General features: G+C 39.2%; 2 protein-coding genes across 2 annotated transcripts; one reads left to right on the plus strand and one right to left on the minus strand.

Moving 5' to 3' along the window:
- Nucleotides 1–312: 312 nt before the first annotated feature.
- Nucleotides 313–3,111, plus strand: sp8b (sp8 transcription factor b). The gene is made up of 2 exons (XM_079468768.1): nt 313–395; nt 564–3,111. Exon 2 carries the CDS (start codon nt 597–599, stop codon nt 1,902–1,904), a length of 1,308 nt encoding a protein of 435 aa, XP_079324894.1. The 5' UTR covers nt 313–395; nt 564–596; the 3' UTR covers nt 1,905–3,111.
- A 1,126-nt stretch (nt 3,112–4,237) lies between these two features.
- On the minus strand, nt 4,238–17,364 carry abcb5 (ATP-binding cassette, sub-family B (MDR/TAP), member 5). Its single transcript, XM_079469070.1, has 29 exons — nt 17,300–17,364; nt 16,677–16,754; nt 16,443–16,560; nt 14,405–14,468; nt 14,096–14,246; nt 13,759–13,843; nt 13,445–13,636; nt 12,857–13,028; nt 12,067–12,191; nt 11,734–11,911; nt 11,537–11,650; nt 11,335–11,445; nt 10,999–11,124; nt 10,685–10,888; nt 10,423–10,593; nt 10,166–10,327; nt 9,833–10,057; nt 9,601–9,750; nt 9,272–9,376; nt 8,563–8,640; nt 8,367–8,450; nt 7,757–7,960; nt 7,554–7,654; nt 7,320–7,460; nt 7,078–7,234; nt 6,631–6,828; nt 6,339–6,545; nt 6,107–6,253; nt 4,238–5,596 (listed from the first exon to the last, which is right to left on the minus strand). Exons 2-29 carry the CDS (start codon nt 16,735–16,737, stop codon nt 5,396–5,398), a joined length of 4,032 nt encoding a protein of 1,343 aa, XP_079325196.1. The 5' UTR covers nt 16,738–16,754; nt 17,300–17,364; the 3' UTR covers nt 4,238–5,395.
- Between the last annotated feature and the right edge of the window lie 1,187 nt (nt 17,365–18,551).

Raw genomic sequence — 18,551 nt, forward strand, 5'->3', positions numbered from 1 at the left:
TGTATTGCACACCTCTAAAAAAACAGTGCTCTGATTCATAAATATAAAAAGATCCTCTGAGGAGGGCACTTTTGTGATGGCAACTTCACTTCTAGGGGTGAGTCTAAGGAGTTTCGTGCTGGTTTAATTAGTTTCCTTTATTGTCCTGCCGTGGGGATTAACATTTCTTGGGTCAGCCAGGGAGAGAGTCACTTGATAATGTTTTAAGCGAGAGAAACGGACAGGAGTTTCATTTCTCAACTTCGACATTGTATGTATAACTCGTTTCCGGTGCACATATACTGGTGTGTGTGCGTGCGTCTCTGTGTGTGTGTGTGTGTGTATGCTGCGCTTTGGTTTTGTTTTACGTTTGCGCTTGGTGGTATTTCCGCAAAAGATTCTTTACCATCATTCAGGTACGTTTGTCCTGTGTGAGCTTGTCACATCTTACGTCTGTTGCAACCGTAAACGAAACATCCTAAATCTTCTCCTTCAAACTATTTGCAGTGGTGCTTTTGGGGAACCAAGAGCTCCCAAAAACACGTAGGCTATAACTTACTAACCTTTATCTCATTTTGTTCCAGGAGGAGCCGAGATTGGGGTCGACTCCTTTAGCCATGTTGGCTGCGACGTGTAACAAAATCGGGAGCCCGAGTCCCTCGCAGTCCTCTATTTCGGATAACACGTCTTCGTTCGGAAAAGGATTCCACCCGTGGAAACGAGCGACAGCCAGCAGCTGTAGTTTAGGATCCAGTTTATCCTCTTTCTCTCGGAATGGCGGTGGTTTAAGCGACTCCTTTGGCACGAACACTTCCACGGGATCAAGTGCCTTTTCCTTAACTTCTGGTACTTCATCCAACTCTCACTTCGGAAACGACTACTCCGTTTTCCAGGCGTCCGTTTCCAACAATTCCCAAGAGCCCAGCCATCAGCCCATGTTTATTTCCAAGGTGCACACGTCCGTGGACAGTTTGCAAAGTATCTACCCGAGAATGAGCGTGGCGCATCCCTACGAGTCGTGGTTCAAGTCCTCGCATCCTGGCATACCCACCGGAGACGTGGGCACCACGGGTGCATCTGCATGGTGGGACGTGGGAGCCGGTTGGATTGACGTGCAGAACCCGAACGGAGCCGCGCTCCAGACGTCCCTTCACTCTGGAGGGCTGCAGACTTCTTTACACTCTCCTCTGGGGGGATACAACTCAGACTACTCGACTTTAAGTCACTCTGCCTTTAGTACCAGTGCGTCTCCGCACCTGCTGACCACCGGTCAGCATCTCATGGACGGATTCAAACCCGTGCTCTCCTCTTACCCGGACTCGAGTCCCTCTCCTCTGGGCGGAGCAGGTGGTTCCATGCTGACAGGGGGTCCGACGGCCTCGTTGGCGGGATCCCCTCGTTCTTCAGCGCGGCGCTATTCGGGCAGAGCGACTTGTGACTGTCCGAACTGTCAGGAGGCGGAACGCCTCGGTCCAGCTGGGGCAAGCCTCCGCAGAAAGGGGCTTCACAGCTGTCACATTCCCGGCTGCGGGAAAGTGTACGGTAAAACTTCGCATCTCAAGGCTCATTTGAGGTGGCACACTGGAGAAAGGCCGTTTGTGTGTAACTGGTTGTTCTGTGGGAAAAGGTTCACGCGCTCCGACGAGCTCCAGCGACATTTACGCACGCACACCGGCGAGAAGCGCTTCGCTTGTCCCGTGTGTAATAAGAGGTTCATGAGGAGCGATCACCTCAGTAAACATGTCAAAACGCACAGTGCCGGAGGGTCTTCGGGGTCTGGGGCGAGTGGAGGGAAACGTGGGAGTGATACCGACAGTGAGCACAGCGTGCCCGGTAGTCCCTCGTGCCACTCACCTGACCTGTTGCAACCTCCCGAGTCTGTCCCAACACCGGGCATGAACGGCCGTGCAAACTCCCTCGATTAATCCCGTTCAAAATGCACCTGCACGAATCTCGAATGAGGAAGACTTGAATGGACTAGAAATCTATTTGTCGGTGCGCAAAAAGGTTATGGTTATTCGCTTGGTAACACTTTATAATAACTCTCAAGGAAAAGTCGTTAACAGACATTGTGAGATTGCAAACGGATGAGTGGTTTATGCGCATTCAGATATGAATATATATAAAACAACGTTTCATTACTTTTCTAACTATTTAAATGTACATCACCTAAATATCTGTTAAGGTGTGTGATGTTTGTTAAGGGTATTTACGAAAGTCATTATAAAGTGTTACCTGGTGTTCTTTGAGAAATAACCATGTGGCCATTTCACTTGGATGTTGTAAAGTGGTTAAATCTACGATTAAAATGTAATTTACAATGAAGTAAGCTTGTTTTTGGTCTGCACAGACTCTTCTGTGACGCGAATTTGGAATATTATAAGGACATAATCTGATGTGTGCGTTCTGATGGGTATTTGTCGAATAGTCTTATTTTACTTACTGTTGTTCTGAAACTGGAAAAAATGTATTTTACCCATCAGTGAAGTGGCCTGTCATTGCTAACATTTTTTTCTCAAAACCAAACTGTGGCACTTTATTCATGAACACTACTTAAATTCAATCTCCTAAAGACAAATTGCCGTAGTGTTGAACAGACTTCGTTTTGTCATTTACAATTTTATTTCTGTAATGTTCAAAAATAGTCTATATATCGCACACTGGTCTTTGTCAAAACTACATACCACAAATCTTAAGTTTTTTTTGTATGAAATGTACTTATTTCCTGTTGCTGCATAATAATGTACATATTGAAAATAAAATAGATTAGAATAGAAGGTAATTCCATGTTAAAGCTGAGTAATGTATTTGTTCAGACACAAATTTTGAATAGTATCTTTAGTTGCATATATTTACTCTAGTAAATATCCCAAACTGTGCGGGAGTGCTTTTTTTGTGAAGAAAATCGTCATATTTATCCAAGAGTTGGAAGTGATTTTTGGAGGTCTGTTATAGACGCACTTTGAAATGATTTTGTAAGATTTTAAATTCAGATTTCCGTGTTTAGTCACGTTTTCTAATTTATGTAAGCATGCACATGTAAGGTGAGCGTTTATTTCACATCGTTTATTTGAAAAATTGCCTCTCTAATTTAAGCCACTCAATAAAGTTAACATGGATTCAGCCACAGTGAACAGTTTCGAGTTGAAATTATTGCAATGTCCAACTTCTATAAATAATGTGAACTATCGGTTTATAGCGTGTGAGGGATAACCTGCACCAATGAAAATAAATGTTGAAATATTTGACAACATATTCATATAAAAATGTGTAAAGTTTAAATCTGTTACAGCAGTAAATTTGTTAAACATAAAAATTGGCAAAATTAAGCAAACTTGCCAAAAAATACTTGCATTTACTACATAGCCTACTTTTACAGTTTTTAATATATTAAATCCGACGCTTTAAATAATACAATAATTTAAGTAGAATATAGTATAGTACCTATAATGCAAAATAAAAACTTGTGTAACATTGTCTGCATCATTCTAATTTTACAATTTGTGTGACACTCGGTTACAATAAATTTCCACACGTTAAGTTTATTACACATACATTTAAGACACTTTTGCATTTCCACACGTTGCTCATGACTTGCATTTTAGTTACTATGACTAAATAAAAATGAACTCGGAGCACAAAGTAGGCCTAACAAAAAATATATATTTATGAATTGCAAAAGCTATAAGAAGGCAAATCTAAATTACATTTATAGGAGTCTCCTTCGAAAAATAACTTTACACAATATTCTGAAACATTTTTTTATTTTAAATTATGTCCATAGGATTTACATGCAAAAATAAATTACATGTTATAAACATTTACTAACAACAAAGAAATAAAGTAACATGCGAGAAAGGGACACATTTTTGTGTTTTAAGTTTGTGAATGCGCCACAAACATTGAACACTGTTGTGATTCACGTTCAAACAAGATCTCATTTTATTTATAAACGATTATAAATGATAAAAATCTTATAAGAAGCTTATAAGAACATCTCGATAACATTATACGATATAATATTGATATCGCCCATAATAATGCTCTTGCCATTAAAGACAAAGTTACAACAGTGTCGCAAAAGAGCGGTTCGACATGACGCAGGACGTATAAACCATAAGTGCACTGCGCCCCCATGCGGTGGCGTCATAAACGAAATACTTGTGGAATGCTCACAAAACTAATGTTCACATTATAAGTGCAGGGGTGCCGCTAGGGTTTCGGAATTGCATGTTGCTTTCAATAAGAGACAAAAAATAAATAAATGTATCCGGTTTATTACAATGAATGAAATTTTGCATACATAACTGTACTAATAATTATATCTGTATACAGTAGTGATTGCAAGCATTGTATCCTCTCTATTTCAGATACTGCCTGGAAGTCTTTAAAAGCAGTGAACTTCTGGCCATTTCTTATTTTTAAAGTGCCAAGCAAGCGCCGTGTTTTTCTCTCAGCAAAATCATTGATCAGATCTTTGAAATCAAGCTGTCTTGCTAAACCATGTTCAATAGACCATTTAGTTTTTCCTGACAAATTGTGTATCTGAGGAAGTTCTTCACTAAATTGAGCTTACCTACTCTCTCCCTTAAATAAGAGTAGATCACGAATTGCTTGACCAAAGCATGTGTCGCTTGTATTATAATAATTCCTACACTCATAACGTAGCTTCAGTAAAGCAATAAGAATGACAGACTAAAACAGTGAACTCGTTTTTATTGTTTTATCAACAAGATTCTACAATGACTAAAAGGAAACGGATGACATTTTGATTGATTTCTTAAAGCTGTTGCAAGGTGAGAAGCTTGAATATACATAAATGGGCCAGTTTAGCCTCTGTTGTGTTTCTGTTTTCACAATCAACTCGATTCTCGAATGCATAAAAATACTTCCTTGGCATATTGTGTTACAAAACAATGGGGTGTGTAACAGATGGAATTGATAGTTTATGTTAATTAAAACAGGCCTCGGGTCGTGTTTGTATCTAAAACAAATATAGACTGTATGAAAACAAGTTTGCGTGCCGAGGCCTGTACTTGCGTGTTTCTGCGTTGTGACCACAAAAAACACGAGAGAAAACACACAAATCTGTTCTGCGTATGTGCTACCGCATTATACAAGTGTTACAATTGCTTGCTAAAGCATGGACATGGTTGAATAAAGTTACTTTTATGTACAATAACACATATAATATATAACACAGTTATACTACAAATAAAGACAATTTGTGAATTCTGTATAAGAATTGTACCTGTAACAAAGTAATAAAAAAAGTGTACGTATAATCAGTTTCAATAAGTCAGACACAGCTAAAGAGCTCATTACAAGGTCCTCATATTATTAAAGTTATGATTTGCCTCTTGAGGACAGTACTTCGTTTTAGTTAAAGCAAACTATTTAATTTTGTTGGTAAAAGTTAGTGAGCAGACACTTGGGCATTCACTAGAGCATAGTAGGCCCCTTGTCTAGACATGAGTTGGGCATGTGTACCCTGCTCGACAACTGTGCCGTTCTGAATGACCGCGATGATGTCAGCATTCTGAATAGTGGACAAGCGGTGGGCAATGACGATACACGTACGGCCAAGACGAGCGTCATCGAGGGCCTTCTGAACAATCTGTGTCACAGGAAAGAGAGAAGTGGGTAAAGCTTAGCTCAAAATGCAGATTTGTTTTGAAACCACACTCAAACACAGTGGACATTCATATTATTTAGTGTACAGAACGAACACCAAGCAGAATGAAAATGAGAATTGTTCATTGTTAATAGCATTCAGTTGACTTGGTGCTTCACTTAAGTATTTTGTTTTAGTCAAAACCATGACCTGATATAAAATGCTCCCTTTTTATAGAGTGTACAATGCATGAAGCTGTACAACTGTGAAGACATTCTTTAAAACCTTCAGGCTAACTGGATTAGTGTTAATACTACTTAAAGAGCCACCTGCTGGTTGAAGTGAATATTGTACTTACATTGCATAAAAGCAAGTCACTTTGTATGGAAAGCTGATCATTTTAATAAATAAAACCTTGCTTTTAATGTACGTATTCAAAAACATAAAGCATATTTCTTATTATTCTTCAAGCCATGCGCAAACATTAAAAGTAATAATAATATTAATATTAACCTTCTCGCTCTCTGTGTCGAGGGCAGATGTCGCTTCATCGAGAAGCAGAACTTTTGGCTTGCGGACCAACGCTCGAGCGATGGCTATTCTCTGCTTCTGTCCTCCAGACATCTGAGCGCCTTTATCTCCCACTCGAGTGTTATATTTCTGAAGAGAATAGGACAATGTCACACACACGTACATACAAAACGTACACAGATGTATTAACATATATTAATAAAATCACACGTACATCAGGAAGCCCAAGGATGAAGTTATGTATGTTAGCTTTTTTTGCCGCTTCCTCAATCTCCTCCTGGCCGACGACACGGCTGTTATCCCCATACTGAATATTCTCGGCAATGGTGCAGTCAAACAGAATGGGCTCCTGAGACACCAGACCCAACTGTGTGCGCAGCCAGGCCAGGTTCAGCCTTTTCGTGTCGGTCCCGTCTGCTAACTGTGCAAACATGAGCAAGCAAATGAGGCACGAATGGATTCCGTGAGCTGAGATCGTGCTTTAAACATTCACGTGATGAACTCACCACTTGACCTGCGGCAGGATCGTAGAAACGCTCCAGAAGTTGAATGCTTGTGCTTTTTCCACACCCGCTGCTGCCCACCAGAGCCAGTGTCTGTCCCTGATACACCGACACGTTGAGACCCTGCAGGACGTTCACGTTCTGACGGGTCGGGTACATGAAATGCACCTCACGGAATTCAATATTGCCTGAAAAGTCAGACTGGAAAAAAATATCCGGATCAGCATAAATAACAACTATCCATCATGACAATTTCTGACAAAGGGTGAACACAAATGGATCAATGACACAATGTTTTTTAGTTTTTTGCACAGGAACTTTCTTGGTAGTGAATAAAAAATATTTTTTTACATCCATATCAGTATGTTTTTTGTGAATATTTGAAAACAGTCCTTTTTGAAATCCAAGGGTTCAGAGGGACAGCGATGATATTCAGGACTTCACACTTACTAGTTTATCTCCAGACTCATCATAGATGTCAATGGCTGGTTTCTTGTCCAGCAGCTTTTGGATCCGTGCAGCTGCGGCTTTGGCTTTGGCGAAGTCGGGAGCGAATGATGACGACTGACCGATGTTCATAGCAGCAAAGACGATCACAGAAAACACCCTGTATGGAGGAACCAGTGTTACCAAAGCATGTTTGAAATGCATGTATATAATACAACAGCAATCCTCATACAAACTTTACTTACAAGAACACGTTCTCATATTCTGTGTAACAGCGCGCAATGAGCCAGGATCCAAAGCGAAATATAGAAGCATTAACCAGGTACGGAATCGCTTGTGCAAGAGCAAATGTGATGCCATAGATGGGTGCTTTACACAAACTAGACCTGAAACAACGCAAATTGCCATTTGTAAAATTACAAATACACTGAATCAGATTTGACTTTGGCTAAGATCGCGTATTACGGCTGGATTTTTACCGATAAGGTATATTGAGACTGTCATTAAACTTGCGGTAGAAGACATCTTCACGGGTCAACGCGACCACTGTCCTGAAGTTCTCCACGGTTTCTGTAGATATCTGTGGATGGATGTTGTAAATTAAATCGTCATCTACAAAATCAATCCTGTTTACAGGTTAAATTGCACCCAACAATATGGGTATAGTCTAGATCTAGTGTACCTTGCCAGACAACTCCAGAGAACTCTGATCTTTGTTGGCGTGTCCTGCCATGGCTTTCATCTGTATGAAGTTCGCCCCCGCGAGGAAGGGCACACAGGCAAGGATGAGCAGGGTGAGCTGCCAACTATGGATAAATGCTACAATGATAGCAATGCAAAGAGCACAGATAGTGTTTGTAGCCAATCCTAATCTGGAACCAGCTGCCTGTGGACAAAGACACAAGAAAGTCTTTTGAGATTTATAGAATTTTGAAAAAGGAAATTATGGCATAAGAGCAAATAAGATAAATAACAACAATAGTGCTTAAATGTGTGATATGTAAACAGTTTTCATCCAAATTTCCAACTGTACTTAAAGTCGGATAAATGAGATCTACCTAAAGAAAATACAAAATGGCATCTGGCAGAACACAGCAGTGAACGAATGTCAATACTAGAATCCGCGGTCGTATGGATTCGATTTCTTATGAATCTGACAGTGAAATAAATTCACCCAGGCCCATAACAGTGTTGAGAGATGGATGAAATGAACCGGAGCCAAAAACACAGGCCGTATGAACAGTGAAAGCTTAATTACTGGTTCTGATGGCAAATCACTGTGTTCCACTCACCCCTTTAACCAGAGACGCATCTGTGGCTAATTTAGTGGTCAGGACTCCCACTGCATTGTTGTTGTCATCAAACCAGGCGATCTCCTGTTAACAGAATGAAGCGCACATTTCAACATCCGTTCGTTTGTGCCAGATTAGCTCTCTGCTGCATTAGCTTTATACGGTAATGGAACGAGTGACATGATATGGGCAATACCTGTCGCATCATGGCGCTGAAAGCCTGACATCTCAACCTCATGGTTAGAAGCTCCCCCGATTTACCAAACATGAAGCCCTGAAGGACAGCGTAACAGACGTGAATACTTATTTCTGATACAAAAACAAAACTAGAATTTTACAGAAGGCCCTCGGTAGCCACATAGGTGCCTCCCATGTGCGTAGATATGGTTCAGGTGTTGATGTGTATTATAACTTCTATTAACTAAGTTAGTGTTAATGTGACACAACACCTGGCTTGTTCTTACTGGGTTTGTCGTGTCGCACCGCATTCAGTGTGGACAAAATGTTTAATTATAATGGCTTCTATTGGGTTCTATTGGGTTTTGCTTTGTTGGATTGCGCCGCCTCCGGCTAAACTAGGGGCTTTGAAACTTTTTAACATTTTACGTTTTTAAATAACTTAACATAATTAGCGTATTATTACTTTTTACTTCAAGGTTATAGGTTTGGATAAGCATAGGTTTAGAGCAATATTCCTATGTAGGAAAGAAAATTACTATGGAAAGTTTTTTATTTATATGATTCATATACTTTTATGATGGGTGGATAAGCTTTTTGGAGCATCAAAAACTGTGGCGCTTTATAAGGGCATTACAAACCTAGGATGAGCCAGGATATCATTTAATCATCAGTTTCATCAAATTTAATATTCAACATTGATAAAAAGGTCACAGATACAATCTCACCTGGAAGAAATATGTGATAAATGCCACCGCTCCGACTAGCAAAAATAGAAGTGAGAACATCAAAGTTTTCTGTCGCTTTATTTCAGGATCAACCTCTGCAAATACCTGAAGAAAAAAAAGAGACGGTACTATTAAATTGAACCTCCAGAGTAAATCCTTATACATAATACGCACAATATGTGCTACAAATAAAAAGGTCACTGCCACAGAATTGAATTTTGACCGACTCATATTAAATTAACTATCAATTAAAAATTGAAATGCAGGAGGCATAATACGATAAAGATTATTGTTCAGAGATGTGCAAACATAGACAAAAGGACACTCACACCAATGATTTTGGCAAACAGGATGGCCACACAGGGATACACAGCTCCACCCACAAAGCTGGCCAGTGTGCCTACCAGCAGGTAAGGCCATTCCGGCTTGTTCAGAGCCAGAATCTTGGTGAATGGGATTTCTTCAGCTTTTACCTTTTTCTACAAGACATTTCCAACTGTTTCATTTATAAATAACAAGACGTTTCACAAAAAGCAGAAACTGTCATTTTAGTGCATATACCTTTTTGTCCGTCTTTTTCCCTGAGGTCGTCTTTCTCAAGGACTTTCTCTCACGTCCGCTGCTGCGTCTGGAGCTTCTTCTGAGGGTCCCGTTCCCCCTTTTCATTTCCACCACCCCCTCAGGAGTCTCTGTGTCAGTCGATTCCTCTCCCGTCTCTTCCTCGGAAGCCAGATTTGGGATATCATCTTCATTGGCCTCAAGATTGTCATCGAGTCTCCCAGAGGTCTGGTCCATGAAAATGTATACAACCATTTAAGCAACAACAAGACAAATCTAAAATGTCCAGTCAGACTATTGATCCATGTTGCAAAACACGGACAGACACAAGTATACCTGTTGCATTACAAGAGCGTAGTACACTCCTTTCTTGGCCATGAGTTCTCTGTGCGTGCCCTGTTCCACAACCTGGCCATCGCTAAAGCCTGCGATTAAATCCGCTGTGCGAATAGTCGACAGGCGGTGAGCGATCACAATGGTTGTGCGTCCTGCTCTTGCCTATGAAACAATATTCTTGTTTACTTCTGTTACTGGTTATCCCAAAATGTACATACTGCTCATAAAAAGCCTCTTTGAGGTTGGTGGGGCATCACCTTGTCTAAAGCCGCCTGAACAATGGACTCGCTCTGGTTGTCCAGGGCAGACGTGGCTTCATCCAACAAGAGGATTTTAGGGTTTTTGACTAAAGCTCGAGCTATAGCGATCCTTTGCTTCTGACCCCCACTGAGTTGAGCCCCCCTCTCCCCAACCATAGTATTCAGCTTCTGTCTCAGAGAAAAAACAACAGTCAACCCCATTTCAGATTTGATACAATGAAATCCCTTATATTTAGTATACAAAATGAACAGTCCTTACATCTGGTAATTTGGAAATGAAATCGTAGGCGTTGGCCTCTCTGATGGCTCGGTCAATATCCTCATCGGTGGCGTCTTCGCGGCCGTAGCGTATGTTTTCTGCAATGGTGGTTCCAAACAGAATAGGCTCCTGACTTACGATGCCCATGTTCTCCCTCAGCCAGCACACATTTAGAGAACGGATATTCTGACCATCTAGAGTCACCTGCAACCGCATGTTTCATAAACACATGAGGACAGATCTAGACATTAACTGAAATAAAATGCTTATAACTCAATTTCGAGTAGTGAAATGTTATGAAAGTTTAGTATTACCTCTCCTGAATCAGGGTCATAGAATCGCTGTAGGAGCTGGATTGTCGTGCTTTTTCCACAGCCACTGGCTCCGACCAAAGCGATGGTCTTTCCTTTAGGAACCTTCAGACTCATACCCTGCAAAATCTGATGTGGCACGTTGAATCAGTACTCAGTGTCACATCAAATGCCTTTGGACATTTCAGAAGTAGGTTAGTGAAATAAATGTAACATCTTTTACTCAAGACCCCTTTGGATAACATTAAAGGTACACAGTATGTTAATTGACCTTGGTGTTGACAGGAACATGAAAATTGGGTGAATATTCTTGAGAGGTTAGGGAATATGCAACTCTACCTTTACATCTTTTCTAGAGGGATAGCTGAAGTGGATATTTTTAAATTCAATATCTCCTTTTACACTGTCTGGTTTATGACCCTCTTTGGAGCTGCTGTCAATGGGACGGGGCTGGAACAAGAAAGAAATCATTCAAAATAAATCAAAGATCAAATTAAAACTTTAAAAGTGACTTTGCAATGAACACACTGAGAATTCGTACCATGTCAATAGTTTTGTAGACCTCGTAGGCGGCACCCCGCGCCTTGGCAATGCTCTCCAGGTTCGGAGCTCCTTGACCCAAAGAAAATGCGCCAATCATCACAGAGAAGAAAACCTGTTGACATGATTTCAACTTGACATTATCGGAACTTCAATTAGAAACTGAAATAAGTCATAATCGTTCCCAACAAAACGTACCGTGATGACCCGTCCGATGGTGTAATTGTCAGGTTCATCCACAGACAGTTTTGTCCCATACCAAAATGCCAGCGCGTACGCGCCAAATATAATGAACTGTGTCAGCCCCATGGCTACGTTAGTGGTAATAGCTTTTTTTATTCCAAAGTTCTTTGCTTCTAACAAATTTTCTTCGTACCTAGAATACAAAGTCATTCTGTTAACAGGGTTATTTGAGTTCGGTTGCATTCTTAACATCTAGAAGAGTTCCTGATCTTATCAAGTGACTAAGTTCAGCAGTTCAACTTCTGTGGGGGTCATAACATATGAGCGAAATGTTCAGAATGTGCTCACTTCTCCACTGCTTTTTTCTGCCCGTTAAATGCCACGACAGTCCTTATGGCCACCAGAATCTCTTCAGCTACTGCTCCTGCTTTTGCATATGCTGTCAGCTCCTTACTGGTCAGACTGGCCAGAATCTGTAAGTGACAGAAAGATAACAATACATCTGACTGTTTGACTGATTAAAGGGGTAGGTCACGCAAAAACAAAAATTCTGTTGTAATTTACCCTCGAGTTGTTCCAAACCTTTCTTTGTTTTGCTCAACACAGTCTGTAACTAGAAACAGATCTCATTCCCCAGTTAAATAGAAGGGAAATAAATTCTAAGGGAGTGAATGGGGGTTTGATATTCTTCCAAATATCTTTCTCTGTGTTCATCAGAATAAAAAGACATTTATGCAGGTTTGGAACAATATCAGTAAATGTAGAAATGACGAGTAAATGAAGATAGAATTTTCCTTTAAGCCAAACATCCTAAAATGATTTCAAACACATTGCACTTTATTTTGTTATTGATTAAATCTCCTACAAACATTAATGCATCATTATTTCAAACCTGTACGACTCTCTTTCTTCTGCAGAACCCCAAATTATATTTTGAAGAACATCTGAGATCAAACGACATTGACCTCCATTGCATGGGCGCAAAACCACAGAGACATTTCTTACTTGTGTTCTACAGAATCAACAGTCATATACAGGTTTTGAAATAAATGAGGGTGAGTAACGACAGAATCCTCTTAATGAGGAAAATAAAAGTTATTAAAACCATTTAAACTAAACTAGCCACACAAACACATACTTTAGACCAAACAGCCGCTGATCCTGCGAGAAGTGGACTGACAGCAAGTATGACAAGAGTCAGTTTCCAGCCATAGATAAAACCGATCACAAACCCAGCAACAAATGTGCAGAAGAACTGGACGAACACACAGATTTTGTCCCCGAGGCCATCGTTGATTGTGTTTATATCACTGATCAGAGATAAGAAAAGGAATTTTGAGCATAAGCATCCAAAAATGTGCTATACAGCACTAAAAGTTGTTCTTGGCTCGTAAGCATAGGGGAACCACTTTAAGTGGTATATAGAACCATATCTTGGTGCTTCAGTGGATCTTTAGGATGACTGAGATGCTATATAGAACCACTGAAGTACCATACAGGGGCTTAACAGGTCCTTTATAACCGGAAGCGGTACAATATAGCACATCAGTCATCCCATTGAACCGCTGAAGAACCACTGAAGCACCAAGATGGTTCTATAGAGCACTTAAAGTGGTTCCTCTGTGATTACGAGTGCTAGAAATGTAGCCACCCATCTGAGATTTTTCTAAGTAATTGTGAAAGAAAGTGAAATGTGTGAGAATTAAGAGGAATATGCTTCACTCACTCCGTAAGTCTGGTATTCAGCTCTCCAATCCTATGCGTGTCAAACCACGACATCTGCTGGTGGAGGATGGCATGGAAATACTTCTCCCGAATTCTCTTGGTTTGCTTTGCGGCAGTCAATAGGAAAAGCGTTACCTGGAGAGTACCCAGGAGTAACACCGCACCCCCGATCCCCACGAAGTAATAAGCATGTCTGGAAAAGATAAACTCACACACGTGAATCATAGATCATGGAAATATTAGAATTTAGTGAATGACTCGAAAACATTTAAGAAAATCCCTAAATTATTCATCTTGACACCAGAGGCTGCTCACCTTGTCATTTTAGCTTCAATGTCAATTTCAGGAGAACCAGCAAAACACTCTGAAGTGCTCAAAGTTAAGTTTCCAGTAAGGTTGCCTGCAAACAATCAATGAGAAATATTTCCTGAAACCAGAAATACCAGACTATCCGAAAGCACACAAAAATTTTTAACTCTGAATAGTAAATATTTATGAAACCATTGTTGAACCGTTACACTTAGAGTACATAAAGTGTAGCTGCAAAATATGACCTTTCTATAGATGTTTGAACAGGACTGGATCATTTACTTGGCAACCCCATAAATATTGTTTTGTTTTTTGTAACCTGCATAATTGTAGATGCTGTTACCTGTCATATTATACTGCTGCCCACTGCTCACAAAGCTGTCAGTCATTTGTCCAAACACCACACACATGAGAGGTAAAGCGATGCCATGGGCAGCTGAACACAGCAGACCAATCAGCATGAGCAACACCTCTGGACAGGTGGCATACCGAAACTGCAGCCCATAAAAACATGCAAGTCAAGCTTTAGAACACAGTGATACATGACTGCAGCCCTCGGGGCTTCTCATTATCATCAGTACGTTGCATCATTGCTAACAAAAGCAACAAATAAATTGTGTGAGGAAAGTAGAGACCGTGTATGTTCTCTTACCAGCTGAAAAAATCCAACTGCTCTCTCTGACTCTTTTGTCTCTTTTGGCTTTTTGTCCTTTTTGCTATTTAAACAGAATGAGATTTACACAAAGTAGATTTATACTTAAAATTTGAATACAGTAAGAACCAGATGCTTCAGCCAAAAAAAAACACATTCCAAAAAAGACTTTAAGCCTCTTTAGGTGGGCCATTTCCTCGCCTTGGAATTAGAAGGTTCTGTCTGCATTCTGCGCAGTATTGAGCGTCAAAGTTTTTGAATTCCATTTCACTTTGAAGATAAAATCTTTTTGTTTTCTAAAATGTCTCAAAATGTAAATAATTCATGGGAAAAAGCATCACATAATGTTAATAAGTTGATACAGAATAAGAATATGTGAATAACCTTAGAATTCCAAGGTGACGATTTGTGTCTGTGTATTTATACAGAGACTTATAAAAATAAAGATGCTTGAAAGTTTATTCACAACAATGCCATAAAGAACCATTTAGTCAAGGGTTCTTCAAAGAACCACCTCTTTCTTCTTTGGATGTTAAAGGTTCCTTATGGAACCATTTAGACAAGAAGGGTTCTACTTTAAAAGTATATCAACTGATAAATAATAAATAATCTTGATTTAAAAGACTCAATATTTAATATCACTTTATGATTATTTATGATTTTGAATTATGATTCAAATGATTGAAGCTGCAGCAACAATGTCTTCATAATTTGGATTTGCATTTTAAAACATGCTAAAGTGAAGGCTCCAAATGGCCTTTGTTTAGCCTAAAATGCTACCCTGGACCACAAAACCAGTCTTAAATACATTGGAAACTGTTTAGTTGTAGCCAAAAATACATTGTACGGGTCAAAATTAAGGTGTAAAGTGTACCTGAAAACCATACTTGAGTAGAAGTACAGATACCTTGCAGTGACAATAACTCCATTACAAGTTACAAGTCACGAAATACAAACGACTAATTTAGGCTTAAAGCAGCACTCAACACTTTAGAGACATTTCAGTTAAAAACAACAAACAGTTGATTGGTGAGCAGAGCAATCGCATCAAACTGAACACCTAAAAATTGCAACAAATCAAGGTCGACACCATAGCCTACATGTATTACAAAATAAAAAAACAATATCCTTCAAAAAGCTCTCTTCAGTAAAATGGATAAATAAAATAAAGTAAAAAATGACAAAAGTCAAAGCCTTTTTGAACTGGACATACTGGTTTTGGCCTTATCGCCAGCTGCTGTCACATCCTCATCACACATTTAAACCGTCAGCGATTGACAGCTACCTGATAATGCACCAGCAGTTGTATAAAGAAGCCATGTTGACAAGTTTTGGTAAACAATGGCAAAAATGCACAAGATACAGTAGCTACAATCAATACCCTGAAAATGGTAATTCTGCTTCTTCTGTAGCTGAAATAAACTGCTGCAGAGAAACTTAGGTGCCATGCTAAATTTAATGTGTTATTGCATTAGTCAATACAAATGTAGTGGAGTTAAAAGTACATATAGCCCTACTTATTCAAAAATGTAGTCTAGGAGAGAGTAAAAGTTGCTAATTTCTTTAAATACTTCTTTAATAAAAAGATACTTATGTACAGTAACTAATTACATTAACTTCATGAAGTCATGAGGATATTAAGTAAAGATCATGTTCCATTAAAGATATTTTGTAAATTTCCTACACTAAATATATAAAAACTAGTAATATGTTATGCTAAGGACTTCATCTGGACAACTTTATAGGTGATTTTCACAATATTTCGATTTTTTTGCACCCTGTGATTCCAGATTTTTAAATAGACCTATCTCTGCCAAATATCGTCCTATCCTAACAAACCACACATCAATGGAAAGCTTATTTATTCATCTTCCATGTGTTGTAAAAATCCCAATTTCGAGAGATGTATATAGCCTACATATATTTTTTAATATGTACATAATTGTATACACAAATATGTCCAAATACCTATTATCATAAGAGAACTAGCATTTTATATTCATATTCATTAGAAATAAAAAGAGGCCCACGGATTTACCTGAACAGGCCTTTGCTCTTTCCTTTCACAGAGGAAACCTCTTTTGGGGGCTCCTCTGGTTTGTCTTCCGGAGGTCTTTCATTCTGTGTATAGCCTGAATTGACGTATCCGTCAGCCTCTGAGGAATATGGGATTATGTTTACTAACAGGAAGCAGGTGTGGTGTTCGTGCAAGTCTAATGTGTCTAAGGTGCACCACATTATCAATAATTCATTCACAAAACTATCGACATACCATGCGGGTGAGGTGGAGGTAAATCTGTCGCTTGATCACTCGACTCCTCTTCCATTGTCATAGCGCATTTATGCGTCGCTGTAGAGAGAACATTGTTGGTTCAAAAGGAAGCTAATAACAATAACGTTTTAATAAGAAAACAATAGTACAATTAAATTAAAGTTAAGCACGCGCAACAATGACATAAAAAAGTGAATAAAATAAATAGATCGATGACACGATAATGTCTGCCATTATGTCATGCGCGAGCTACTGTGCGCATTTGCACAACTCAAATATTTACAGTCCATAAATGACCGGCATCCATGCGTTTCATTTCATTCATGACGCCTGTGTGTGTTACCTAACCAGTTACAGGTGTATCAGGCTGTGTGTCATGCAGTCGTCTATATAACACAAATGCATATAGGCTAACAAAAAGGCGATAAATTAAAAACGAATACAAAAATATAGCGTTTGATTTATTAGCTTGTCACCCGTCTCCGCAATTTAAGTTTGGAAAAACAATCAGCTGTTATTGTAAAGGCTTATTTCTAGCATAAAACAAGAGACGAATAACCAGACTGTATAATACAAATTTATGACTGTTCACATTTGCATTAGCCTGTCAATAAATAACTTACCCCATGTGTTGATGACAGAATCCTCCCGGCAGAGAAGCAGTGTTTACTGTAGATCAGTAGTCTGTGCGTAATGACGCTTTATAACGCATTACCTGGACACGCCTCCTCTCGTCAAGAGTTCATGTTTAAGAAAATGTGTGGGCGAACAATGAAAGGAAAACAGTGACATTTGACACTATAGTGGAACATGTCACTTACATACCAAATTACAGATTATATTATATGTTTTCTGTGAAGCAGTGCAGGATGGAGACGCAGGTTTTGTCGTTTTAAGAGACTTCTGATCGTTTTTTATTGGTGTAATTAGCCAACACTGAAAACTAGGAAATGAGAGTTTCTCAAAGCCCTATGCTGTACAAAGCCTCTGCTCGTGGCCCATAGAGCATCCCGGTTAAAGAAAGACACCTCAAGCAGGTGTCTGTTTTTAGACCTCTTTGCTTAACCGCAAGTTCTATCAGTCTGAAATAATATAGAACGCAGAGAGATCGCAAGCTCCATTACAAAAAATGGAAATTATGTCTTGGTTGCTCAGACTGTTCTAATGATTATGCTTTTTAGTATTAAAGTAGCCTACATATTTTTAAATTGAACGTAACATCATTTAGACATAATTCATGTACAGTGTTGTTCTTTGAAACTACAAAAAATAAGCAATTAACTTGATTTTACTGCCCAAAATGATGCCTACATGAGAGTTGTTTTTAGTTGTCTTGCCCTCTAACACACTCTTGATTCAGCATATCTGACACCACATACAAACCGGTCTCTCTATATTTATATAACAAAGGTTTTATGAATGAACTCGGTTCAACTGGTGAACTTTCACACATGATCTGAGGAATAATTGTCATACTTGTCTTTTTCGTTGGGCAGCATTGCTAGTAAATCATCAAACGGGTTTGGTGATCTTTAAGATTTCATTAGTGAATGTGCATAAGTGGGAAGTCTCCAGGCAAGATTCCATTTCTGGGTGACACTTGCATTTCCTTTGTGATTACAGGAGTGATTAGAATAAGGTGTGATCACAAAACAGAAAATTGATATCCATAAAGGGTTTCGCATTTGAAAAGTCCATTTGGGAGTTGGTTTTACCTTTCTTCTATATTTGCAATCATATTTGTATTATCCACAGAAATAACTGGTTCTTCCAGGAGTGTTATGAACATTATGTTCTGGGTTTGGTTTTTGTATCAGGTTAAAGTTTTAGACAATTCAGACAATGATATAAAGTAGCAGCACAGTAGGTTTATTC

This window comes from Barbatula barbatula, assembly GCF_947034865.1.
Source record: "Barbatula barbatula genome assembly, chromosome: 12".
NCBI classification, from domain to species: domain Eukaryota; kingdom Metazoa; phylum Chordata; class Actinopteri; order Cypriniformes; family Nemacheilidae; genus Barbatula; species Barbatula barbatula.

What these genes read in the sequence shown, in the direction of transcription:
- abcb5 (XM_079469070.1), bottom strand. Translation starts at nt 16,737, where the DNA reads ATGACAATGGAAGAGGAGTCGAGTGATCAAGCGACAGATTTACCTCCA. An exon ending in TCAGCGCCATGATGCGACAG is followed by an intron (nt 8,451 to 8,562) that starts GTATTGCCCATA and finishes TTCTGTTAACAG; the next exon opens with GAGATCGCCTGGTTTGATGA. An exon ending in ATGAGTCTGGAGATAAACTA is followed by an intron (nt 6,829 to 7,077) that starts GTAAGTGTGAAG and finishes ATTTTTTTCCAG; the next exon opens with TCTGACTTTTCAGGCAATAT.
- sp8b (XM_079468768.1), top strand. Translation starts at nt 597, where the DNA reads ATGTTGGCTGCGACGTGTAACAAAATCGGGAGCCCGAGTCCCTCGCAG.